The 27,191-nt window shown below is 39.8% G+C and overlaps 1 protein-coding gene across 2 annotated transcripts in view; it reads right to left on the minus strand.

Moving 5' to 3' along the window:
- Nucleotides 1-27,191, minus strand: part of COPG2 (COPI coat complex subunit gamma 2) — a 380,960-nt gene that overhangs the window by 320,398 nt on the left and 33,371 nt on the right. For both annotated transcript variants that reach the window (XM_059711801.1, XM_059711802.1), the window contains exons 6-9: nucleotides 17,337-17,412; nucleotides 15,330-15,422; nucleotides 14,155-14,241; nucleotides 12,871-13,028 (exon numbers count right to left, since the gene is read on the minus strand). In XM_059711801.1, coding sequence (XP_059567784.1) covers nucleotides 12,871-13,028; nucleotides 14,155-14,241; nucleotides 15,330-15,422; nucleotides 17,337-17,412 — 414 coding nt within the window. The remainder of the gene's footprint in view (nucleotides 1-12,870; nucleotides 13,029-14,154; nucleotides 14,242-15,329; nucleotides 15,423-17,336; nucleotides 17,413-27,191) is intronic.

Below are 27,191 nucleotides of genomic sequence, written 5' to 3' on the forward strand. Positions count from 1 at the left end.
GAACTCCCATTTGACCCAGTGATCCCACTTCTAGGAATATATCTCAAGAAGCCAGAAACACCAATCAGAAAGGATATATACACCCCTATGTTCATAGCAGCACAATTCACCATAGCTAAGATTTGGAAACAGCCTAAGTGCCCATCAGCAGATGAGTGGATTAAAAAACTGTGGTACATCTACACAATGGAATACTATGCTGCGGTAAAAAAGAAGGAACTCTCGCCTTTTGCAACAGCTTCGATGGAACTGGAGAGCATTATGCTAAGTGAAATAAGCCAGTCAGAGAAAGATAAATACCACATGATCTCACTCATTTGTGGAATATAGAGAACAACATAGACTGATGAACAGATCCAAAGACAGAGAAACAGCAATCAAACTATTAATCCCCAGAGGGAAAGTACGGGAGGGTGGGGGTAAGGGGAAGAGATCAACCAAAGGACCTATATGCATGCATATAAGCCAAACCAATGGACATGGACAACGGGGGGATGAGAGCATGAGTGTGTGTGGGGGGGGGGGGATGATGGGGGTTAATTGGGGGGAATGAGGACACATTTGTAATTCCTTAACTAATAAAGAATTTAAAGATTAAAAAAAAAGAAATAAATTGGGGAAATACCAAAATATTTGGATATTAAGCAATGTATGTCTAAGTAACCCATGGATCAAGAATAAATCAGGAAAGGGCTGGCCAGGCACCTACAGACAGCAACTGAAGTCCCAGAGATATATCTCAGCTGTTGGGGTTGCCACTGAGAACGCTGGAATCTAATCCCCAAGCTGGACCCCCCAGCAGAGAGCACCAAAACTGAGGAGAGTACTCACATAACATCTGGCTATGAAAACAGCAGGGTGCTGTCTGCCAGGGAGTAACAGCTAAAACTTCGGGTACCCTCTTAAAGGGCAAGTGCACTAAACTCCCTGTGGAGCTACCCACCTTGTGTTCTGGCAGAAGGAGGGTGAACTGGACTGGAGCTGTGAGGGCAGAAGCCCGGACTGGGGACTCGGGAGATAGAACTCAGAAAGCAGACACCCCAAGTTTCCAGGGCTGAGTCATTCCCTCACCCAGTGGAGGACATCTATCCAACATAGACATGTGCCTTGCCTGGGAGGGAAGACATTTGACACACCCTTCTAGAAAACACCTTGCCCTGAGGCTATTAAGAGATTAAAAAGCAACTGCCCTACCCTGTTGAAAACAACTCTCCCAACACCAGAGGACCATTGCCTGGGGGGGCAACTGAAGTCAGAATCCTATCAGTCTGTAGGCAGAGGTGGTCTCTGGAGGCTTTGAGTGTATACCTGATCTAATTAGTCAGAAACAGCCTTTAACACTGTCCTACACTAGAGATTGAGAGGTGTAGAGCAAACACGTCAAACTTGCAGCTGGTGAGGCATGCAGCCCGCCGGCCGCAATTTTGACATGCTTGGAGAGGATCTACCTAATACGAAGTCACAAACCCAAACAGAAAGCCAAAATGAGGAGACAAAGAAACAACCCCCAAATGAAAGAACTACAGAATTCTACAGAAGAAGAGATAAATGAAGCAGAGATAAGAAATTTATCTGAAACAGAGGTCAGAGTAATGATGGTAAACATGCTCAACAGCATGAAAAAAGATATAGTAACTATGAAAAAAGAACAGTCTGAGATAAAGAATGACATAACACAAATAAAGGATACATTGGAAGGAATACACAGCAGATTAGGGGAAGCTGAGAACTGAATCAGTGAATTAAAAGACAGAGCTGAAAATAACACTCAATCAGAGAACCGAAAAGAAAAAACAATTAAAAAACAGGAGGGCAGCTTAAGGGAGCTGTGGAACAATGTGAAATGTAACAATATTAAAATAGTAGGTGTGCCAGAGAGGCAGAAAAGGAGAAAGTCATAGAGAAGGTGTATGAAGAAATAATGGCAGAAAACTTCCTTAATCTGGTAAAGAAAAAAAGTCACAATCAATCCCATTTAAAAGTTCAGATCTCTAATCCATCAAGCTGTTATGATCATCTCCCTGGAATTGCTAAGTAACTTTCATTTCTACTTTACTGTTTTAATTGTTTAAACAAAAATAAAGATGCTTTTGATTAAAATCTATAATAATAAGAGCATAATATGCTAATTAGACCGGACATCCTTATGGACGACCTTCCAGACAAAGCCGGTGCCAGAGGGAAGCCAGTGCCAGCAGCCAGGGAAAAGAAAGCCTAATCTTGCATGAATTTTGTGCATCGGGCCTCTAGTCTATAATAATAAATAATAATAAAAGCATAATATGTTAATTAGACCAGACAGCCGAATGACCTTCCGGACATTCTTCCAGATGACCTTCTGGATGAAGCCAGGGCTGCAAGAGCGAAGGCAGCCGCATGGCTGCGAGGGTTGAGCCCCTTGCATGAATTTCATGCATCGAGCCTCTAGTAATAATAATAATAATAATAATAATAATAATAATAATAATAATAAATCAAATGGAAAGTGACCAAATATTTGAAACTAAATGAAAATGAAGCACAAGTCAAAATTTATGACATGTAGCTAAAGCAATGCTTGGAGAGGAATTTATAACTTTGAACACCTATACCAAAAAAAGAAGAAAGGTCTCAAAATCAATAACCTAGGCTTCCACAATTCAGAAATTAGAAAAAGAAGAGTAAACTAAATTCACAGCAAAAAGAATAAATAATAAAGATCAGAGAAAAATGACATTTTTCAAAGAAATAGAACAAAAAATTATCTAATTTGTATGAAACCACAAAAGATCCCAAATAGCCAAAGCAATCCTGAGAAAAAAAGAACAAAGCTGGAGGTATTACACTCCCTGACTTCAACTTATACTACAAAGCTACAAGAATCAAAACACTATAGTATTGGCACAAAAACAGACACCCAGACCAATAGAACAGAACTGAAAGTTCAGAAATAAATTCGCATGTATATGGGCAACTAATTTTCAACAAACAGGCCAAAAACATACAATAGTGAAAAGAAAGCCTCTTCAATAAGTGGTGATGGGAAAACTGGAAAGCCACATCAAGACTGCTATATGACATCATACACAAAAGATAACTCAAAAATGACTAAAGACATTAATATAAGATCTGAGTCAATAAAATACATTGACAAGAACATGGGTATTCAACTTATGGACTTTGGTCTAAGAGGACTGAACTTGATCCCAGAGGCAAGGGAAATAAAAGCAAAAATAAGTGAATAGGACTATATCAAACTAAAAAGGTTCTGCAAAGCAGAATAAACAATAAAACAAAAAGGTGGATCCACTTCTCTTTTGGAAAATAAATATCTTAGATATTCATTCTTATCTCCCTGTTGGAATGCACATCTTTGAGAAATATCCCGCGAGAGTATTTACCTATACAGAATCATGAGCTGTGGATGGTTATCTAGTCTCTGGGTCACCCAGGGGCAGCTGTGACAGGTCGTCCCACAGCTCTGTGTCCTTCAAAACCCTGGAGACGAGGGAAACCAACTTTGTGGTTGGATGGGGTGAGGACACTGTCTTTTCCTATTTATTGTTGTTTAGACATAACCATATTTGTGGAATGTTTCTCACCTTCCCACTGGCTGTCTCAATATTTTTTGTTTAAAATGTACATTGAGAATGGACTCATCTAAAAGGCTTACCTTGCTAACCTCCTGTTCCCTACAAAGAGAAATGTCACAAGAATGTGTAGAAATAAAAATCTAAGAAAAAACAAACAAAAAGGAAACCAACTGAATAGGACAAGATATTTAAAAACAATACCTCCTATAAGGGGTTTTATTCAAAATACATGAAGAACTAAAAAACAAAAACCCAACAATCTTATTTTTAAAATGGGCAGAGGACCTGAACAGACACTTTCCCCCAAAAGATATACAAATGGCTAACATAACTGAAAAGATGCTTAACCTCACTAGCTACAGGGAAATTAAAACCACAATGAAATATCACTTCACACCTGTTAGAATGGCTTTTATCAATAAGGCAAGAAATAAAAAGTGTTTGAGAAGATGAGGCAAAAAAGGAACCCTCATACACTGCTATTGGGAATGTAAATTAGGTCAGCCTCTATGTAAAACAGTATGGAGGTTCCTCAAAAAATTAAGAATAGAGATACAATATGACCCAGCATCCCTCTTCTGGGTATGTACCTGAAAATTGTGAAAACATTTATTCATAAAGATATATGCACCCATATGTTCATTGCAGAATTATACACAGTAGCCAAGACATGGAAGCAACTTAAATGGGGTTGTTGTTGTTTTTAATGTGTTGAGAAGTGTTCCTTCCCCATTTTTCTTTTTCTTTTTTTTTAACATGTTTTTATTGATTTGAGAGAGGAAGGAAGAGGGAAAGAGAAAAATTGATCAGCTGCCTCGTGCATGCCCCACACTGGGGAATAAGCCACAACCCGGGGATGTGCTCTGACCAGAACCAACATCTTGGTGCATGGGTCGACGCTCAACCACTGAGCCACACCAGCTGGGCCTAAGTGTTTTTTGATGGATGATAGAATAAAGATGTGGTACATATATGCAATGGACTACTACTCAGCCATAAGAAAGGATGAAATACTGCTATTTGGGACAACATAGATGAATCTTCAGAGTATCATGCCAAGCAAAGTAAGTCATATGGAAGTAATATGGATTTTATATAATTTCATTCATGTGTGGAATGCAAAACAGAAAGCTACAAATGAACAAAATAAAGCAAACCGACTCATAGGCACAGTCAACAGAAGGTTACCAGAAAAAAAGAGGGGCTTGGGAGAATGAAGGGGGCCAAATATACGGTGATGGAGGGAGACTAGACTGTAGGTGGTGAGCATGCAATGCAATATACAGATGACATATTATAGAATTGTACACTTTACACTTAAATGTTATTAACCAATGTCACCCCAACAAATTTCATTTTAAAAGATCAGTGCAGCCAAAGCCGGTTTGGCTCAGCGGATAGAGCGTAGGCCTGCGGACTGAAAGGTCCCAGGTTCGATTCCAGTCAAGGGCATGTACCTGGGTTGCAGGCACTTCCCCAGTAGGGGATGTGCAGGAGGCAGCTGATCGATGTTTCTCTCTCATCGATGTTTCTAACTCTCTATCTCTCTCCCTTCCTCTCTGTAAAAAACCAATAAAATATATTTAAAAAAAAAAAGATCAGTGCAGAGATTAGTGGACTAGAATGAAGAAATATAATTTTTAAAAATCAATAAAAGCCAAAGTTAGTTCTTTGAAAAGATCAACAAAATTGACAAATGTTCAACCAGATCAGTGGTCGGCAAACCGCGGCTCGCGAGCCACATGTGGCTCTTTGGCCCCTTGAGTGTGGCTCTTCCACAAAATACCACGTGCGGGCACGCACATACAGTGTGAAGTTGACTTAAAACTTTAAGTAAAGTTTATTAAGTTAATTTTAGGGAACGCTGTGGAGTGAAAGAAGATGTAGTGTCGAGGATTGAGAAAGGTATGTTGAGATGGTTTGGACATCTAGAAAGGATGAACGAAAGGAGAAAGACGAAACAAGTATACAAGACGAGATGGGAGAGTTGGAAGGGGTCGACCTCAGCGAACGTACCTCAATCAGATTGAGGACGTTTTTAACAAAGGCCAGCTTAGGAGTACCCTAATTAACTTAATAACAATGTACCTACCTATATAGTTTAAATTTAAAAAATTTGGCTCTCAAAAGAAATTTCAATCGTTATACTGTTGATATTTGGTTCTGTTGACTAATGAGTCTGCCGACCACTGAACTAGACCAACCAAGAAACAACACAAATTACTGACCATAAAGGAATTGAAATGATTATAAAGGCATATAATAAACTATATGCCAACAAATTAAATAACATAGATGAAATGGACAAGTCCCCAGAAATACCAAACTACCAAAACTGATTCACGAAGAAATACAAAATCTAAATAGACCTATGAGTTAGTTATTTAAAATCTTCCCTCAAAAAAAGCATAGGTCCCAATGACTTCATTGGTTAATTCTATCAAATATGTAAAGAAATAATACCAATCCCTCACAAACTCTTTTAGAAAATAAGGTGGGCACACTACTTCCTAACTAATGTTGTGATGCCAGTATTACCTGAACAAAAACAAATTTTCATGTAAAAACTGCAAATCAATATCCTTCCTGACACAGACACAAAACTCCTAACAAAATATCAACAAACTGAATCCAGCAATATGTAAAAAGAATTATGTACCATAATTAAGTGGTATTTATCCCTGGAATGCAAAATTGGTTCAACAAAAAATCAATTCATGTTAGAGTGGAGGGAAAGAGAGGGGAAAAGAAGGAGAGGAAGAAATTAATTAAAGATATCCAGGTTGGAAAGGAAGAAAACTTTTTCACAAACAACATGATTCTGTACACAGAAAATCCCAAGAAACACACATACACAGAAGTAAATGACCATACAAAGGTTATAGGATACAAAACCAACATGCAAGACAACTGTATTTCTATTTATTGGCAACAATAAATCCAAAACAAAATTAATGCAATTCTATTCTTTATAGCATCAGACGAATAAAATACTTAGAAATAAATTTAATAAAAATAATTCAGGATTTTTACAGTGAAAACTACAAAACCCTGCTGTGAAGTCTAAATAAATGAAGAAACCGTCTCTGTTCATGAACTGAAACACTATGATCAAATGGACCTACACACAGAACATTCCATTCTTAAGTGCACACAGAACATTTTCCAGGATAAAAATCACATTAGGCCACACAAAACAAGTCTTAATACATTTAAGATTTAAATCATACCAAGTATCTTTTTCAACCACAATGGAATGAAACTAGAAATCAATTAACAGGAGGAAAACTAGAAAATTTACAAATATGTGGAAATTAAACAACAGCACATTGTTGAACCACCAATGGGTCAAAGAAGAAATCAAAAGGGAAATTAGAAAATACCATGAGACAAACAAAAACATGACATACCAAAAGTTATGGGCTGTGGTAAAGGCAATACAATACTAAAAGAGAAGTTTATAATAAAAAACAAATTTTTTGAAATGCCATCTATGATAACATACATACAAAACCAAAAAGAATTGCCAGAGAAATTCTTAGAATTAACAAGTGAGTTTAACCAGTGAGGGATAAGGATAATTTTATCCAAAACTGATCAGCTGGCTACCAAAAAAAGAAGTTGGATTCCTATGAACCTCAAAACAACTGGACTCAACCAAATATGTAAGGCAAGCATGTCAAACTCGCAGGCCACATGCAGCCCACAACAAATATTTTTGCGGCCCAGCCAATACAATAGTATGTAAGAAACATTTTAATAAAAATTTCGTAACTTAATTTTTACAATATCCTGTTACACATAACTATAGGCCTGGTGCACGAAATTCGTGCACGGGTAGAGTCCCTAGGCCTGGCCGGCAATCAGGGCTGATCTGTGGGGTGATCAGCAGGGCAAATGGGGGGCCCTTGCTGGCACTCGCCTTGGCTGGCCTGGCGCTGCCCACTCGCTGGCCCCACCCCCCGCTGCCACTGCCAGTCGGGGCCTACAGGCTGGGGGCAGCTCCTGCGTGAGCATCTGCCCCCCTGGTGGTCAGTGCGCATCATAGCGACTCGTCGTTCTACTGTTCAGTTGATTTGCATATTAGGCTTTTATTATATAGGATTATTAATAACAAGCTACAACATTCGCTAATGACTGATTACAATAATCGTGTTGCATTCATTTCCCTTACGTGCCTTACGTGCAGGCACACCATTTCTCTCCACTAATACTAGCAGCGAATATTTTAGCAGCTGATTGCCATGTCATTAGTCTTGTACTAAATTGTTTGGTGTGTGCAACAGAAAATATTTCGCTTTTGGAGAACAAGAAAAGTAGGTTTATTTGCAATATGCTTATGAATTTGTGCAGTTATTCAGTGTCTGGTAAGTTAATGTTTAAGAAAAAATATTTTTATTAAAATGTTCTATTATTTTATGTTAATGATGACTCATTTATTTCAGCCCTTTGTATTCAGCATGTCTCTATCGAAATAAACTTACGTTTCTATGAAAATTGAAGGTTTTGTTTGTGTGTTTTTTTTGCGGCCCACAGAAACTTAAAACTTGGTTATTTGGCCCGTGTTACCTTTGAGTTTGACATGCTTGGTATAGGGCAATCAATTCTAGTCAACCACAACGCTTGGACTCAGCTCCTTCCCATCATGCCAGCAGAGGGACTGGTACTCCCCACCCATGGAAGCTCACATGGAGAGTCCTGCTGCTGGCATGCTATGTAATACAGCCAAAAGGTTTGGATCCCAGGTCCAATAAGCAAAATCTTGAAAGGTATGTTATTCTCTAAACAGTACCTCTCCATTTCACTGGCACAGCAATTCAGGAGGATGTCTTGTAAGAAGAGCTGGGTCATCTATGACTTCTTAGTGCCCTGTAGTATGCTTGCAGTGTGTGCTTACTGACATGCTTGAGGGCACTGGGGTTCTCACTGTGCCAGATCATCCAGGGTTTCCCTTTGCAGCTTGAGACACTGCCCCGAGCAAGACTGTTATCCTGTCCTTAAAAGCCTTGAAACCTGGCACTGACTTGGTCTCCTATGGATGAAAGTCCTTTCAGGTATCCGTTTCCAGAACAGAGAGGTTTCATCCATATTGAATATTTGCTCTGGAAAGTCACTTTCCTCCACAACCAGCTTATCTAGAATTTCCAAAAATTCTTCAGCTGCCTTCACATCAGCACTTGCAGACTCACCACTCACTTTCACATTATGGAATGAATAACCATTCTTAATCATTTAAACCAGCGGTCGCCAACCAGTGGTCTGTGGACCACTGGTGGTCCATGAGGTCTGAAAGGTTGGCAACCGCTGGTTTAAACCATCCAGAGCTAGTGGTAAATTCAATGCAATAGTCATGTCCAGCCTTTTCTTTCAACATCACAGATTTTTTTTGCTTTGGCCATGATTATCATGGTGCTGAGAGGAGTACACTACTATGTCTAGCATTTAATCCAGGTCATTAAAAGTTTCTCCACATCTGACATTTTTTGTTATTCTCATTGCCTTCAATAAAGCAAATCATTTAACAGTGTCTGTCACTGTTCTTGTTTTTTGTTTTTTTGTTAATCCTTACCCAAGAATACACTTCCATTGATTTTTACAGAGAGTGGAAGGGAGAGGGAAAGACAGAGAGATAAACATCGATGTGAGACACATCAATTGGTTGCCTTCCACACGTGCCCTGACTGAAGCCAGGGATTGAGCCTGCAACTGAGGTATGTGCCCTTGACCTGAAATGAACCCACGACCCTTCAGTCTGCATGCCGACACTCTATCCACTGAGCCAAACCAGCCAAGACACTGTTCTTGTTCTTCTTATAGTGGAACTAGAGGCCCGATGTACAAAATTCGTGCATGGGTAGGGACCCTAGACCTGGCTGGCAATCAAGGCTGATCTGTGGGGCGACTGGTGGGGCGATTGTGGGGCCCCCACTGGCGCTGGCCTGGAGCTGGCCACTCGCCGGCCTCTCCCCCACCGCCAGTCGCCTCCCTCTTTGGGGCAACTGGCAGGGCAACTGGCAGGCTGGGGGCAGCCCCTGCATTGAGTGTCTGCCTCCTGGTGGTCAGTGTGCATCATAGCAACCACTGGTCATTCCGCCGTTTGGTCGATTTGCATATTAGGCTTTTATTATATAGGACTAGAGGCCTGGTGCATGAAATTCATGCACGGGTGGGGTACCTAGATCTGGCAGGCGATCAGGGCCAGGCTGATCGGGGCCCAAAGGCCCCGGCGGGGTCAGGAGAGGAGGTTACTACTGCTGGGCTGGGCACAGAAGGAACAGACGCCAGACTCCGACACTGCCCTCGGCACCCTGCCACCCTGCGGTTCCCAGCTTCCCCCCCCCTCCTTCCCTTGGTGCCGCAGCACCACCGGGGGCCTGCTGGCCAGAGGAGGGATGGGGGGAGGGACTGGGGGAGGTTTCGATCCCCACTTTGGAACGTGCAGGAGGCAGGCAATCAATGATTCTCTGTCATCATTGATGTTCCTATCTCTATTTCCCTCTCTGAAATCAACCAAATATATATTTTTTAAATGCAAGGTTTTTAGAGGAAGAAAGGTAAGGCAAGGGAGCTATTGCCAGGGGGGCATTTGAGATCTTGCTCACATTTCAAATAGGATAACATCAGGTGGTCTTCAGGAAGTGACAGGTGAGGAGTGGCAGTGGGTGGAGCAGGGCACTGGGGGCTGAGGAATGGGCTGTAATGACTGGGAATGTCTGTGACAGTCACACCAAGTGTGTGGTGGAGCCATTGCTGGGATCATTCATCCCCAAGAGGTTTTGATTCTGGATAGGAGGAGAAACACGGAGATCAGCAAGCCTTTCTTAACCTAGAAGGTGAGGCGAGTGGCAGAAGTGGGTTGCCCTGCTTCCCTACAAATATAAACACACAGTGTAACTGCACATGGATGTCAGTCAGAGGCCAAATCAATGCCCAGCTAGCCCTGCTGGCCATGACCTGCCACTCTCTGGCTGTGCTGTGGCACTATTGGCCGGGGAGGCTGAAGCCACGCCTCCAAACACATGTAGTATACAAAGGGGCAGGCAGGAAGCCAGAAGCTGGAAGTCAGAGCCGAGGCAGCCCAGCAGCGCTGAGTTCACCATGGAGCTGGGCAGGGAGCAGCTGTTGGTGCGACCAGCTTGGGAGTCAGAGGGGCTGCTCTTCCTGCATATCACAGGTGAGTCCTTGCGAGCCCGCGACGCACCAGCTAGGCTAGGTGGGGTCTGGGGAAGCCTTTCCCTCCTGGAGCTGTTCTTCCCAGGGTGGCAGCATTGGGCTGTTTTTTTGTTTGTTTTTTCAGTTTATTTTTTTATTGGAAAGCAAGCTCTGGGCTTGCAGTTCCTGGGATCCCTGGGCGATAGCGTGCACCTCCAGGCCTCGTTGCACCTCCCTCCCCTCCTCCTGCATTGAGCGCCTGACCCCTGGTGGTCAATGCGCATCATAGCAACTGGTCGACCGGTCGTTCTGGTCATTCCACCTTAATGGTTGCTGGGCTTTTATTATATAGATGGGACATGCCTGCCGGATGAGCAATAACCATCACTGACTTCCCACCTTCACATCTTCAATCACTTTCAATGTCATTTCTAGGTCAACCACTCAACATAACCTCTTACTGGCAACAATAGTAGTGGATTCTGTATGCTTAGCGGCCATGATGAACAAAATAACATCAAATTAAATCAAGCACAAGAGAAAATAATACAATCAAGAGACCCATAAAAATGAGCTGCTGCTGCATAACATAACATACTGTTTTACTGCAAACTTACTTCTTTATAAGTAGAAAGAGTGCCTCCAAAACTAACAATAAAAAGTATAGTAAATACATGAACCAGTAACATAGCTGTTTAATATCATTGTCAAATAATAGGCGCTGTACATAATTGTATGTGCTATACTTTTACATGACTGGCAATGTAGTAGGTTTGTTTATATCAGCATCACCACAAGCATGCAAGTAATGTGTGGTGCTATCACATTATGACAGCTACAACATCACTAGGCAATAGGAAATTTTCAGCTTTATTATAATCCATTGTATCTGGTCCATCATTGACCAAAACAGCATTGTGTGGTACATGACTACAGACACTGTGAACGACACGAGGTAAAGACTCCAGAATGCATGATGTTTCTCTACCAGGCAATCAACCTGGCTCAAACTCCAAACTTTATTTCCTCCAGAGTGAGCTGCAACTGAATTCTCTACTGAGTTCTTTCAGCTCAGAGCTACTACTGTTCACCAGGTTTCCTACAGTCTTCCCCTGTATGTGCACAGTTCATGGGCCAACCAAGGATTTTTGTAGATTAAAATTGATTTTGAGGCTCACCCATTTGTGGTTCCCTCCTTTCCAGGTTTTCCACCCTAAGTTTTCATCACTCTTCTAATCTCAAACCGTGTTCTGACCCCTCTGTCCAGTAAATACTGTATCTTCCTGTGATCCCACCTGGGAATTGGGAACTGCCCTAGGAGACTACCCAGAAATACCCAAATCTCACCCAGTACAGCTTCGGCTGTCCAGGCATCAACTTCCCTCCAGTTTTTGCCTCCTTTTCACGAATCACCAGTACTTCCAAATAGTTGTGGGGTTTCTTGTTTTTTCGTGTGTGTGTTGTTGTTTTTTTGTTGTTTTTTTGTTGTTGTTTTTTTGGGGGGGTGGTAATAGTTTTATACTGATTATATAATCATTCTTTGCAAGAGGGCTAATATGACCAAGCTACTCCACCACTGTAGGAAGCTCAACTGAATATTTTTGGATATTCTATTTAATCTTCTCTGTTAACATTTACATTATATCTTTCAGGTGTTTTTAGTGGGTACTCAAGAGATCACGGTATTTATCCTTATATTACCACAGACTACCATCAAATAATATAATACCGCTTCATGAAAAATATAAGAACCTTACATATGTAATTCTATTTTTCTCCCTCCTGCCCTTTAAATAATTTAAATAAATAAATAATGAAATACAATACTTCAATAGTCTCTTTTATAAAAATAAAAGGGATAAAAAAGATTCTTAATGTTACTTCCAGTTTCCACATTTAAGGATTTTTTGTTTCGGGTCAATTTGTTATTATACTATTAACAATCATAATCTATTAAATACATATACCAGAGCATATATTAAATTTTTTTAGAAGTTGTGTTACTTGGAATTCCATGATTTTTTTTTAATTCAGAAAATATAAAATCTGTAAAGTCAGCAATGCCCAGAAAATATTCATTAAGGAAATTCTGAGGCATATTTATCAGCAAAGGAAAAATTACTTAGGTTTAGATGAAGACACTTACCCCTCTTCATTTTCTTTTAGTAAGCGACTGGCAATTCGGATCAGCATGCAGTAAGCAAATTGTGATTTGAGACCGGATTTTGTAAACTTATTTAACATCTTAGAAACAGCAAGGCGATCGTTCTTTTTAAGGTGATACAGGACTCCCAATGCATGGTACTAAAGAACAAGAAAAAGAATGTAACATACATAAAACTGAGTAGGAAAAAGACAAAATTACATGAAAGTAGAATTGTACATGAAACTGAGTAGGAAGAAGACAAAATTACATGAAAGTAGAATCATATGGAACTAGATTTTTAATAAAAAGATTCTCAGGTCAAAAGTATACCGACAGTATAGCTTTTTCACTTTGAATCAAACACAGGAAAGACTGAAAGGATAGGAGTTTCGAATTTATCCCCAGAAGGTGTAAATTTAGATTGGAGAAGTCTTAAGAAGGTAACATACAATCTGAGGGTACATCTGGCAGGTCAGCCTTGCCCCACTCATCCTTAGTACAAAGGTCTCAGGTCCATGGCTTTACCAGTGAGGCAGGCCTTTGAGTGGCTTTAAATCCCCTGTGACCATGTCAGAAGTTAAGGGATCACATCTCCTGAAGAAGGCTTTGGGAGTGCACGAATATTATCACGGCACTTTGTGTAAAGGCACAATAATGGAATTAGGAGAGTGAGAATATTTCCCATGAGAAAAATAACTACTGTGTTTCCTCATAACTGAGTATGCTAACATGAGAAGTTATAAACACAGAAAGGGGATAAATAAGTACCCTCTCAAACACAAATGGGGTACTTTACATAAAATTGCCAGTTAAGGATTTAACCTTGTTCCTTTTAATTAGGAACTGCCTAATGAATATCAAAAGGAGATATTTCCAACAAAATGGTACTAAAGTTTCACAATGTAAAAATTACTCTTTACTGTTGTTATAATGTTTACTATAATCAAGGCCTGAAAAGCCTGGAATTGAACATCCTTCTTCACAATTTATTTTTCAAATAAAGGATTGAAATGCACTGTGAAGGACCTTTGGAATGAGCCTCTCAAACTGCTACTGAATATAAGAAGCTTTCTCTAACCTTCTTACAGCTCCAATTGAACACTAGCAGGGCCTATGGTAGTAATCATAATTAGTGGGATACCTACTTGAGAATATGCACTACAGGCTGCTTAATATTAGTCTTTAGCTAATACTCATTTTTTGGAATCAATAAATTGCCCCTACAATGTAGGGTTAAAGAAAGCTGATCTTGAGACAGAAGCTAAAATAATTCAATATCCATACCTGGACCATAATGTTGTCACTTGTAGCAGCTTCTTGGGCTTCATTGACCCAGCGCTTAACTACATCATAGCTTATCTTCATCAGGTGCTAAGGGCAGAAAAAAATGAGAATAGATAAGGCATGGTCATTGGAAGTTTAGAAGCATGAGTTCCTTTTCCAAAAGACATTTAAAAAAAAGGAAAGAAACAACTTTGTAGCTTCATAAGTCTATTTCAAATCTCTACTCCTGAGGCAAGTAATAAAACCAAAAGTACTTTTTCCAAGATTCCCTAGAAAGACGAGTAACATATGCCTGTGGGCCCAGAGAGATGTGTAAAAGGAAGTAAGGAGAGGGGAGGGACAGGAAGGGATGGGCAGTACTTAAATAATGTTAACATTATAAGTTCTACTTCTAGGAAACTCACCTAGAAGAAAAAATCAGAGAACCACTATATTCTCTTGGTCAATTATATTCCAGAACCAGGTAACTCCTGTGATTCAGATGATTAAATCCATTTACACATTAGTAATCAATGTTAATTAAATGCAGTGTGATAGATTGTAAGTAATAAATTTTGTTTTGATAAAAAAAGAGAAAGAACAGGCTACTTCCTGGGAGAAAATTTTTGAAGTGGGACAGGAGACTTTGGATTGAAGGACACTGTGAAGGAAAGTAGAGAACCAAGAGGCAAGAGGTAAAAGTGCAGGTCATAACAGAAGATTTAAAAAAAGAGATTGAAAGCCTTGGCTGGGTAGCTCAGTGGGTTAGAGCATCATATTCTAGGCCAAGGTTGCAGGTTCAAATTAATTTCTCTCTCTCTCTCTCTCTCTCTCTCTCTCTCTCTCTCTCTCCCCTCCCTCCCCACTTAAAATAAATAAATAATTTTTTTAAAAAAATAAGAGATCAACCCTCAGTTTCTTCCCTGTCTTTCCCTGACCCATACCTCCCATCTTTATTGTGTGTAAAACAAAACTTTCTGATTACCAAAACCTTACAAGCCCATGACAATTTCATGTTTTTAACTGCCCATTTTAATTGCTCAATGCTCCCCTGGCAGACAAAACATTCTTGGATAAAGTAATAGAGATATACACATATTTTTTAAATGTTTCACTTGTGAGAGAATCACTTCGCTTTTGCAACTAGAAACTGGACCATGCATAAGAAGCAGGCAGCCACTGTCTTGCTCACTTACTAAGGAAGACACCAGTGCTGAGCTGGATACACTGGGGACTCTATCCACAATGGCCTGCTTCATGTATCTTTCAATGGCCTGCAGCAATGTTCCCTAATAAAATTCAGAGAGAAAAGTTGTTGAAGCAAAACATTTTCACACTATATTACCACTTCAAAATAATTTACGAAAACCAGTCATATATTAGTTTCTGTGTAAATACTTAGACTGCATTAAAAAGGATTAGCATAGAATAGAGCAATCACAGCCCATCCAGCAGAACCCAGACAACCCAGTGGGAGCTTCAAGGAGGGGCATCTATATGTAAGGAAGACAAATAACTGTTCAACAATGAAATAACTGTCTCAAAGTGGAGAGCTCCGATTTGAGGAAACACATAAGCAGGGTTCAACCTACCAAGGATGTTGTAAAGGAAACTCCTAGATGAGGACGAAAGGTGCTTTTGAAATCCTGAAAATTCCTCTATGTCAGCAGTTCTCAACCTGTGGGTCGCGACCCCTTTGGGGGTCGAACAACCCTTTCACAGGGGTCGCCTAAGACCATCCTGCACATCAGATATTTACATTACGATTCATAACAGTAGCAACATTACAGTTATGAAGTAGCAACGAAAATAATTTTATGGTTGGGTCACAACATGAGGAACTGTATTTAAAGGGCCAGAAGGTTGAGAACCACTCCTCTATGTGAAGGGGATCTATTTTATATGGATCCCAGAGAGTCTTACAAGTCAAGTGTAATCTGATTATTTTATATACATAATTAAATGTTTGATATACTACTATAGTGAGCTCTCAATACAAAATCCTCTGAAAATAAAGTTCTTTTTAATTTAACTGGAAGAAAGCTTAGCACTGGAAAGGTGCTGGTCCATGAAGATATGTAAGCAGACTGAAAGAGATTTTTAGAAGAGAATCCTTTTGCTAGCACTGGTATCATCAAGTCTTATGTCACCCACTTAATGCTAAAAACAAAAATAACCACAATAAAATAGCTGAGTAACTGTTTTATTAAAATATTAAAGCATTTCTATTACTCCTTCTAGAAACCAGATTTACCATTTGATCCTGCTCAAGTTTTAAAACTTAAGAGGATTACAAACATATACCCATGCATTAGTATACCTGAAATATTATTTAATTTGTTTATCAATGCCCAGCCTGCCCTCCATTTAAACCTTTCCTACTCACAGTTCCAAGAAATGGACATCCTAGCACACTATGTACCCTCATCTCTCCAGATGTAACAGACTGAGTCAGATACAGGTGTATACAAGCTAGTGGGCTGGCTGATGACTAACCAGGTTGTCTTCCTGACCTATTTGAATGACGAGGCTTGAGTCTGGCAAATGAAGGATCATGACAGTGAGTATCTAAGAAATCTTGCCGCTGGGTTCCTTTCTTGCGCTGGCTTCTGGTTCTAAGTTGTACCTCAAATTCTGAGCGCTCTATATTTTGTAAGAACACTTCTTTTTAAAGCTAAATTCAAATGTTTTTTTGTTTCCTGTAAGCAATGTGCCCTAGCTATAACAAAAGTCTATGAGGGCAAACAGAGAAAGAAATAGACTAATCTAAATAAACAAAAGGAAAAAACCATTTGAAAGAAAAGAAGCCTGGAACCACAAAAGCCTTTCTGGTGGTCCTGTTTCTCTTACACAGACATATCTCAGAGATACTGCAGGTTCCAGGCCACGCAATAATGCAAGTACCACAATAAAGCAAGTCACATGAATTCTTTTGGTTTCCCAGAGTATATAAAAGTTATGTTTACACTATACTGTAGTCATTAAGTGTGCAAGAATAGCATTATGTCTAAAAAAAAAATGCAGTATCTGTGAAGCACAGTAAAACGAGGTGGTGTGCCTGTACTGAAGATTCACAGAGCCAGACTAGGGAATCCTACTCAATTACATGGCCTCCTGCAGATACACAGTGACACCACCACCACACACCACCACCCCTCCCCCGCCCTCCCACTCAACACCCCAGCAAAACAAGGAGAACTTACGTCAGTGATTCTGCAGAGAGCCCTGATGGCTGGGCCCCGGTACACATCTTCCTTTCCTGTCATGTCCTTGGTGAGACTAAGAAAAATCAAATTAATTACTGTGAAATCAATTAGAGTCAAGTCTTCCCTCTTGTGGAGTCCAGCCTTAGCTAATTCCACTTAACCCCATAACTATCTCAACACAGCTATTGATTCGACAAATATTTATTGAGTGTCTTCTTTGGATAAACATTAAAATTATTGGGTAGAAGACAGCAGCAAGCTAAACAAAGTCTTTGCCTTCATGGAGCTTATATTCTAGCAGTAACAGAGAGATAATAACCACATAAACCATATTTTAGATACTGACAATTGGCATAAAAAAAATAAAGATGCTCAGCCAGTGTGGCTCAGTGGTTCAGCACTGACCTATGAACCAGGAGGTCACGGTTTGATTCCTGGTCAGGGTATATGCCCAGATTGCAGGCTCGATCCCCAGTGTGGGGCATGCAGTAGGCAGCCAACCAATGATTCTCTCTCACCATTGGTATTGATGTTTCTGTCTCTCTCTCCCTCTCCCTTCCTCTCTGAAATCAATACAAATATTTTTTAAATAAAAAATAAAGATGAGATATTATTCAGAGCCCTGGGCTGAAATCTCCCCAAATCCTAAAAACCCACCATTATCAGACGTAACTCTTTAAAAGACACTGGCCCTCATATGGCAGAGGGGACACTGATACAGTGGGTAGCTCAGTTGGTTAGAGAATCGTCCTGATACATGAAGGATGCAGGTTTAATATCTATCTGGTCAGGGCACATACAAGAACTGACCAATGAATGTATAAACAAGTGGAACAACAAATCAATGTTTCTTTTATTTCTCTCTCTCTCAAATCAATAAATTAAAAACTTAAAAAAGTAATTGAACTGACTGAAATGATGAGGTCACTCTCTCCAGCCATGGCTTTCTAAAATAACAATTGTCAATGACTTTAGACTTTTCTGCCTCATTTCAAAAACAGGCCAGAGTAGTGTGGACTGAGCTACTAAATTCTATGTTTATACTTTAAAGAGGTGTTTGGCCTTTATGTTATTCACCCTATTACCCTTCCTTCACTCATCCTCGTGCACTGACACTACCCCTAACATGACTACCCATCTCCCTTGCTCAGCTCCCCTCATGGCCACACCTCCAACGTACTCCATTAGGACACCAAGAAGAGAGTTGTGAATAACTGTTAGTCCTTCAATTTCATTCTTTTTTCAATTATAAAAGTATTTCATTTATGTAACAGATACACTTTCAAAATATTCATAAAGGTAAAAAATATCAAGTCGAAGTCTCCCCTCATGCACCCTAGCCTATAGTACCACAGTTTTAAAAATATATGGAAAACCACAGAGACTTATTAAAATGCATGCTAATGGGGTCCCCACTCTTCTGGTACCTTCCTTTTTTACTTAATAACATAACTTGAGAATCTTTCCGATTGGCAGATTATTTTTTAATTTTAGATATCTATATATTTTTAAGTAACCAAATGTATCTATTGGTGACAGTACCATAGCCTGACCTGCATCATGGAAGAGAATTCCCCAACCTAACAGGGTCCTATCTGCAGCCTACTGCCTCAGTGAGTATTCAGTAGGCTATCCCATCACTGCACTGGAGTGTCTGCTCCTAGAAGCAGAACATGGTAAAACTATTGGATCTCCTAGTCTTGAGCCACTGTCATGCTGCTTCTGCCATGAAATACATGGCAATGTCGTATAGAACACCATGGCAATAAATTAAGAATAACTGGGTACCACAACTTGGACTAATGCAAGCCCCTTATTTGTCCTATATTTTACAGTGGTTTCCCATGTAATTTAAAAAAAATTATGTAATCAAATTTATCAGTCTTTTCTTTCATTGTTCCTGGAATTTTAGTCATAATTAACAAAGCCTTTCCCTACACCAGTGGTCGGCAAACTGCGGCTCGCGAGCCACATGCGGCTCTTTGGCCCCTTGAGTGTGGCTCTTCCACAAAATACCACGTGCGGGTGCGCACGTACAGTGCGACGGAAACTTCGTGGCCCATGCGCAGAAGTCGGTATTTTGTGGAAGAGCCACACTCAAGGGGCCAAAGAGCCGCATGTGGCTCACGAGCCGCAGTTTGCCGACCATTGCCTTACACCATCATTAAAGAGGAATACACTCATGTTTTCTTCTAGTACCTGCATGGTTTTACTTTTTTATTTATATTCCTTATCCATTTAGAGCTTATTCATGTGTATGATGTAAAATATAGATCTGATTTTAACTTTTCCAAGCGGCTATTCAGTTGTCCCAGAATCATGTATTGAAAAATACAAGTTTACCCCAGTGAGTAGAGAGAGAGAGGCCACCTTCGTCATATACTAAATTTCCATGTATATTTGGGTTTAATTCTGTACTTTCCATTTGTATCAGAGAATTCTGGAAAATGCAGATCAGCATGGCAGAGGTGAAACATTACAAAGTCATCACATGTTTTATTCCATTGGTGTATTTGTCTATTCATGTGTCAGTACCACCACACTGTTTTAACTTTACAGGCCTTAATATTTACAGGCTGGGAGAATTAATCCTCCCTCATGGTTTTCCTTTTCCAGTTATCTCCAACCTGCCTGCTTTTCCACATAAATTTTAGTATCAAATTTTCTAAATCCATAATAGAGTCTTTTTTTTTAACTGGGATTACACTGAATTTATAAATTAATTTAGGGAGGATTAAAATCTTTATAATGTTGACCTATTCAAAAACAGCAGGTATCTTTACATTTGTTCAAATATACTTTGAGTCTTTCAGGGCTTAAATTTTTTTTACTTCATATAAGTTTTGTGCATTTATTGTCAAAATTATTCCTAAGTGTTTAATTTTATGTGTTGTTGTAGTGAGGTTCTGTGTGTTGTTTGTTTACATGAAGGCTACTGATTTTTGTATGTTAATTTTATGTCCTATAGGAATACATCAATGTCATTGGAATACCTGAAAAAGAGGAGAAAGGAGATTGGTGCCAAAAATAAACTTTTTGAATAAATAATGTTTGAAAACTTCTAAATTTGGAGAAAGACATAACTTTCTAGTTTCAAGCAACTTAGTGAATCATATACAAAACAAACTCAAAGAATTCCACACCCAAGTACCTAACAAAACTGCTGAAAACCAAAAATAAAGGAAAACTCTTGAAAGCAGTAGGAAAAAATGACACATTACAAATAGGGGAACTTATCTGAAAATACTGTAGATTTTTCATCAGGAAACACAGATGTCAGGAGACAATGAATGGGACACCAACTTTTTAATGCTAAAACAAAAGAAACTGACAACCCAGAATTCCATAGCTACTAAAAATATTTTTTAGGAGTGAAAGTGAAATAAAGACTTCCTCAGATGAAGGTAAACGAAGAGTATTCGTCACAATTATTAAATGAAATATTTCTAAGGAAATATAAAATTAAGTGCTTCAGGCTGAAGGGAAATGATACTAGAATGATCCCTAGAACAATCAATACAACTTTACAGGAGTGAAAGAAAGCAGACAAACCTGTCAATCCAGAATGCTATGCCCAGCAAAAGAGCTTTTAAAACTAGGAGGCTGTCCTAGCTGGTTTGACTCAGTGGATAGAGTGTTGGCCTGTGAACTGAAGGGTCCCACGTTCGATCCTGGTAAAGGGCATGTACCTGGGTTGCAGGCTCCATCCCCAGTGAGGGGCGTGCAGGAGGCAGCCAATCAATGATTCTCTCTCATCACTGATGTTTCTATCTCTCTCTCCCTCTTCCTTTCTCTCTGAAATCAATTATGTTTAAAAAACAAAAAGCAAACAGGAGGCTTATTTTCCTTTTTCCTCTTTGTTCTCAGTTGGGACTATTTCACGGAATTATCTTCAAGCTCATGGACCCTTTCCTCTGACAAAGCCATTCTGTTATTGAGGCCAGCCAATGAATTTTATTTCACATATCCTACTTTGTCATTTCTAAAATCTTCATTTAGTTCTTTTTACATATAACTATGCTAAGAATTACTTCCTATTCATCTCAACAGTGTTCACCTTTATGGAGCATGGCTGCACTAGCTGCTTTCAAGTTTTTACCCCCAAATCTAGGTAATTTGGGGGTTGGCATCTACTTGATTACCTTTTCTCTTGAGAATTGGTCAGTCTTCCTGGTTGACTAATACTGGATTATAGCTGGACATTTTTAATATTGTCAGGAGACTGGGTCCTGTTAAAAGTCTCTGAGGAATGTTGCCTTTTGTTTCAGCAAGCAATCTACCCAGTTAGCTTCAGACCACAAGTTCTGCCTGATCTTTCGTGCACGTCATTGCTCCCACACTCTGTCTCTCAAGGGCTCCTTTTCCAGTTCTTCTAGTCAGGAATATGGGATTCTCTCAGTTTTAGCTCCCTGTGCATCTGCACAATTCTGTGCAAGTAGGTCCTCAAGACACAGAAGTAGAAGACCAAAAAATTTCCCCCACTCTTCACACAAAGGTTCCCTTTCCTTAGGGACAGATTTTATCTCACAGTTTTTAGGTGTCTGCAACACTGCTCAGACCACAGTAAAGTTGTTTCACAATTGGGGCTGGCCTCAGGGCAGGACCCGAAAGTAAACAGAAACTAAAACAAACAAGGATTCTCCCCCATGCTCTTCAGCTTAGGGCCTTTCCTTAAGCTGGTGCTCAGGCCAGAGATGGGCTTCTGTCTGTCTTTGCTGACCCTGTCAATGGACAGTTCCCCTGCTTAGCCTGCCCTTGGGTCAAACCCAGAGGATGAAGAGGAAAAATAACCGTGAAACTCACTGTTACCATATTGGTTATTCATTAATTACTGTTTTCTCTGCCCAAATTCACCTGCTATTACTGTATACACTTTTCAGGGGCCTTAGATATCTGCTTTTTGTACTTTGATCCAGACGATTTGTTGTAATCATGGGAGAGTTAGCCTGCAGTGTCCTTACTCCATCTCAGCTAGAATTATAAGGCCCCCAGCTTTCCCTTTTATTCATAGTTACTCATTTTATTAGGCTTTGAGAAGGAAGTTTTAAGACTTGGCATCATATTCATCATCATTTCTCTGAAATCTTCCACAATTTCATTTTAAAAGAGAATAGGTATTATTAACCCAAATAAATCAGGGCAGTCTCCTTGTCAACTGGGCATGAGAGGGAAGGGAAGCAGCATACAGAAAGGTTCTCAACACCCATTAAACCCACTGTGACGGTTAATTTTATGTCTTAACTTGACTGCGCTAAGGGAAGCCCAGAAAGCTGGCCACCGTTCAAGTAGAAAAGCTGTTTCAGGCTGGAATATCTCTTTCCAAGTAAGTGGATGAACTTAGCTTCTTATTCCCTCAGGAACCTCAGAATATTGCCCTCCCCCTACCCAAATCCTCACAGTATCCCAACAATTGATTTCAAAACTGCCTGCCAGACAACAGTTTCTACAACCAATATATTTCCTCCTAAATTATGGTTTATGAACTGGTCATTGGATTTTCTGAGACTAGGGATGGAACCTATCACATACTGATACCCAAGCCCCAGCATGGGCCACTGCTACTCCCTAATGTGAGTGAGATCCTTCCTCAGGACTCAATTCCGGAATTCTAAGCAATCTTCAGGTACATCTTTCCTGGGTTGTCTCATCAGAGCCGGGTAAAGTGGGATGACCACACTGTCAATACAGATGACCATCTTTAACCAAAGCTCATGTGTTAGTTTGTTTTTAAATGTTATACTTTATACATAATTAAAAATGCACAGCTTAAGTGCTCAGTTAGATGTTTTTAGCAATTGGGATCACTCATGTAACCTCCACTCAAAATAAAACACTGAGCAATTCCAGCATCTCAGAAAACTCTCTCAGGCCTACTTCCAGTCAATTCCCCTCAACACAATAGACTTCTGGTTTCTATCACCACAGCTGAGTTTTGGCTGGTCTTAGAATCACATAAATAGAATCACCGGTTTTCTTTTGTTCCAACATAATGTTTAGAAATGTATTCGTGTTGTTGCCCAAATAAGCAATTTGTTCCTTTTTATTGCCAAGGAGTAGTCCGCTGTATTAATATACCACAATTTGTTTACCCATTAACCTGTTGATGAACTTTTGGGTTGTTTCCCGTTTAAGGCAATCACAAATAAAGATGCTAAATAATTTGCTTATAGTCTTTTCTGTGACCATATATTTTTATTTTTATTGTGTAAAATCTAGCAATGGGATTGCTGGTCACAGAGCAGGTATATGTTTAACTTTAAGAAATGGGTAAAGTTTTTCTAAGACAATTGTACCATTCTACTGTGGACAAAAAAGGAGGAGGTTCTATGAAAATTAACCTCATAGGATTATCTGATTGTAAATTCCTAACTGGGCAGGTCATGGTGAGTAGTCATGCTCCAGGCATGTAACTTTCTAATAAAAGGTTTTTCTTGCCTGTGGCTCAGTGGTTGAGCATTGACTCATGAACCAGGAGATCATGGTTTGATTCCCAGACAGGGCACATGCCCAGGTGTCAGGCTAGATCTCCAGTGGAGGGCATGCAGGAGGCAGCTGATCGATGATTTTTCTCTCATCATTGATGTTTTTCTCTCCCTCTCCCTTCCTCTCTCTGGGGGGGGTGAGGGGGGGATTTATCTTTGCTTTAAGCAAGCCTGGCCATTGTGCATCTAGGTTAACACATATTTAAAATAAGCCTAACCACCCTCAAGAGAGCACATAATCTTAAAAACTGTCCTGTAATCTAATCTCCACCTTGCTTTCTCCCACCTTCCTGTACTCTAGCGGTGGGGAACCTTTTTTCTGCCTAGGACCATTTGGGTATTTATAACATCATTGGCTTAATATAATTCACTTAATATAAATTTATGTTGCTATGAAAAAAGCTCCTAGATTTATTGAATTTCGAGTCCCACTTGTGGTTGCCTTGGCAGGGCCAGACCAAATGATTTCAGGGACCTTATACGGTCCTGATGTAATCTTCGTTACCTTCCCACCTTAATTCCAAATGCATAAAAGAAACTGCAAGACTGTTATTCTCTGCAGCAGTGATTTTTCAACTGGTATGGCACAAGAATTTTTAAAACATGCAATACTTGATTATTTAGTCAGGGGCACTGACCTCTTTGCCCTTAGATCCTCAAAAAAATGACAACAGCCAACACAATAGCTGTCCAGTGTCAATGAATCAAAATTATACCCTTTTTCTTTAAATTACATCTATTTTTATTGTCAGGTGGACAAAAGTATATTTTTTGGTGTGACACAGAATTTTAGTCGTTTATGTGTGCCATGAGATGGAAAAGATTGAAAATTACGGCTCTGGAGTGTTTACAATCATGCTCCCCTGCATATGTCATCAGTTTGGCTTAAATAAACTTACAAAAATTCTCTACACAGTTTGAATGTTCTTACGTCAACACTACATTCCCATCTACAACGTATGAGCATTTCAACTGTTCCATATACCTGATAGTGAAGCAGGCTTTTTGATTTTGGTATTGCCAGGCTTTGTTATTTTAATCATTTTAGTGGGTATAGAATAATATCTCACTGAGGTTTTAATTTGCATTTCCCTCGTAATTATTTATATTAAGTACATTTCCATGTGGTTATTGGCCATCCATATATATTCAGTTGTGAAGGGCATGCCTTCAGACTTTCTTAATTTCCTTGGTTTCTTACCAAAGTAATGCAATTAATAGCCATCGACTATATTAGTTTTCTACATCTGCTGTAACAAATGACTACAATCAGTGTCTAAAAACAACAAAAATGCTTTATTTTATAGTTCTATGGGCTAGAAGTCCAACATAGGTCTCACAGGGCCAAAATAAAATCATTGTGTCAGTAGGGCTACATCCCTCTCATAGGCAAAATTAACCCGTACATACATATTCACCCCATTCCCAGAATCTCCCAAATCTCAACATATTACAGTGTGGATGAAAAGGGGTCACATACTAAACCTGACAAGCTCAGGGGAGACTTCAGTGGTAGCCTTACAAAGATGTAAAGTAACTACATAGGATGGTCTGAAATTAAAACTTTCTAACTAAAAGCAATTCATTCTGGGTAGTCATATCCTAGGGCAGTATTTTACCCTAACAAAGATCAATCTTCACCTTTTTTTTTTTTTTTTTTTTTTTTTTTTTTTTTAGAGTGGAAGGGAAGGGGAAAGACAGAGAGAAACATCGTTGTGAGAGAACACATCAATTGACTGCCTCTCACATAAACTCCAACCCAGCTCAGGATCCAGCCTGCAACCAAGGAATGTGCCCTTGATCAGAACTGATCCCACCACCCTTCAGTCCTGGGGCTGATGCTCTTAACTACTGAGCAAAACACGGGCTAGGGCAGTATTCACCTTAACTGAGCCTGTCTCTTTTTGCATCTAGGATAACATGCCTTTGGAATTACAAAGTAATTTCCTTCCCCCTCCATATTCCTCAAAGCACAACCACCATACCAGGGCAGAGACCACACATCCCCTCATTGTTACCGTTATGGTGTTGTTGATTGCTGACTATCCTGTACCCACCTATGGAAAAGAAATGTCTCTCATTTTACTTTTTATCCAATTCCAGAGGTACCTCCTCCACCACTTTCCTTTCTCCCACCTCCCTAATCTATCACCAATGGATTTCATGTAACCCACTCACGCCTCCTTTTATGATTGTCATGTATAAAATAAGGTGCAAAACTGCCATTTTCTGGAGTATTTTCTCAATCTGTTGAGGTGTTTCTCCCTGGCAATAACGGTCAGTTTGGCTCAAATAAACTCACAAAAATTATTACAGGTTTGGATTTTTCTTATGTTGACATTCACTTGGTGTAGCAGGATTCCGAAGAAGCCCATCCAGGACCATCTTGCCGAACTAGACTCAGCTAGGTACCAGCACGGGCCCATTGTGACCTACCAGCTCCTAGTTTTGCATCGGGTGGACTTGGGTGAGTTTTGCTTGGAATTCCAGACCTCCCTGTCTTAAAGTAAGAGGCCCAGATTTTACTTGAGCTGCCTTTTATTTTTCTTTCTTTTTAACCCTCAAGGTGGAACTAAAAAGTTAAGGGTTGAGAGGACCCAGGCAAAGGCAGTACTGAAGGAAAAATAGGTGGCTGATTTTTAACTTTGGTTTTTCCATTGGAATTGCTTTCTGAAAGTCTGAACAAAAACCTTTTGCAGAAAAATGAGAGCCTGAACTTGTTCTGCTCTGAAGATAAGGGGCACATACTCACTCCAGCCTGAATCTCGGATATTCTTAGTTGACTAAGAATCTCTGTAGAGGTGTCAGGGGGCATTACCCATGACATGCAGAAGCCCCATAGGGAATTCCAACTCAGCTGTAATTAAACAATTGACTTGTCCAGGGTTGCGCTTGTCCAGGTTGGTCACCTAGCACTCTGAGTCCACACAGCTGTATTAGACAGCCGGGGAGAGAAACAAAAGCACCTAAGAGATTTGATGTAACTCAAGAGGTGAGAGCCCTGTGGAACTCAACCAACAAGCAGCACACCAGCACACCCACTACACCAAGCATGTCAAACTCAAAGGCTAACACGGACCAAATAAACAAGGTTTAAGTTTCTGTGGACCGCAAATAAACAAAAGCTTCAATTTTCACAGAAACGTAGGTTTATTTTGATAGAGACATGATGAATACAAAGGGCTGAAATAAATGAGTCATCGTTAACATAAAATAGAACGTTTTAATAAAAAATAGTATTCCTTATTGAACATTAACTTACCAGACACTGAATAACTGCACAAATTCATAAGCGTAACGCAAATAAACCTATTTTTCTTGTTCTCTAAAAGCGAAATATTTCCTGTTGCACACACCAAACAAGTTAGTA

This window comes from Myotis daubentonii, chromosome 10 (genome assembly GCF_963259705.1).
Source record: "Myotis daubentonii chromosome 10, mMyoDau2.1, whole genome shotgun sequence".
Taxonomy (NCBI): domain Eukaryota; kingdom Metazoa; phylum Chordata; class Mammalia; order Chiroptera; family Vespertilionidae; genus Myotis; species Myotis daubentonii.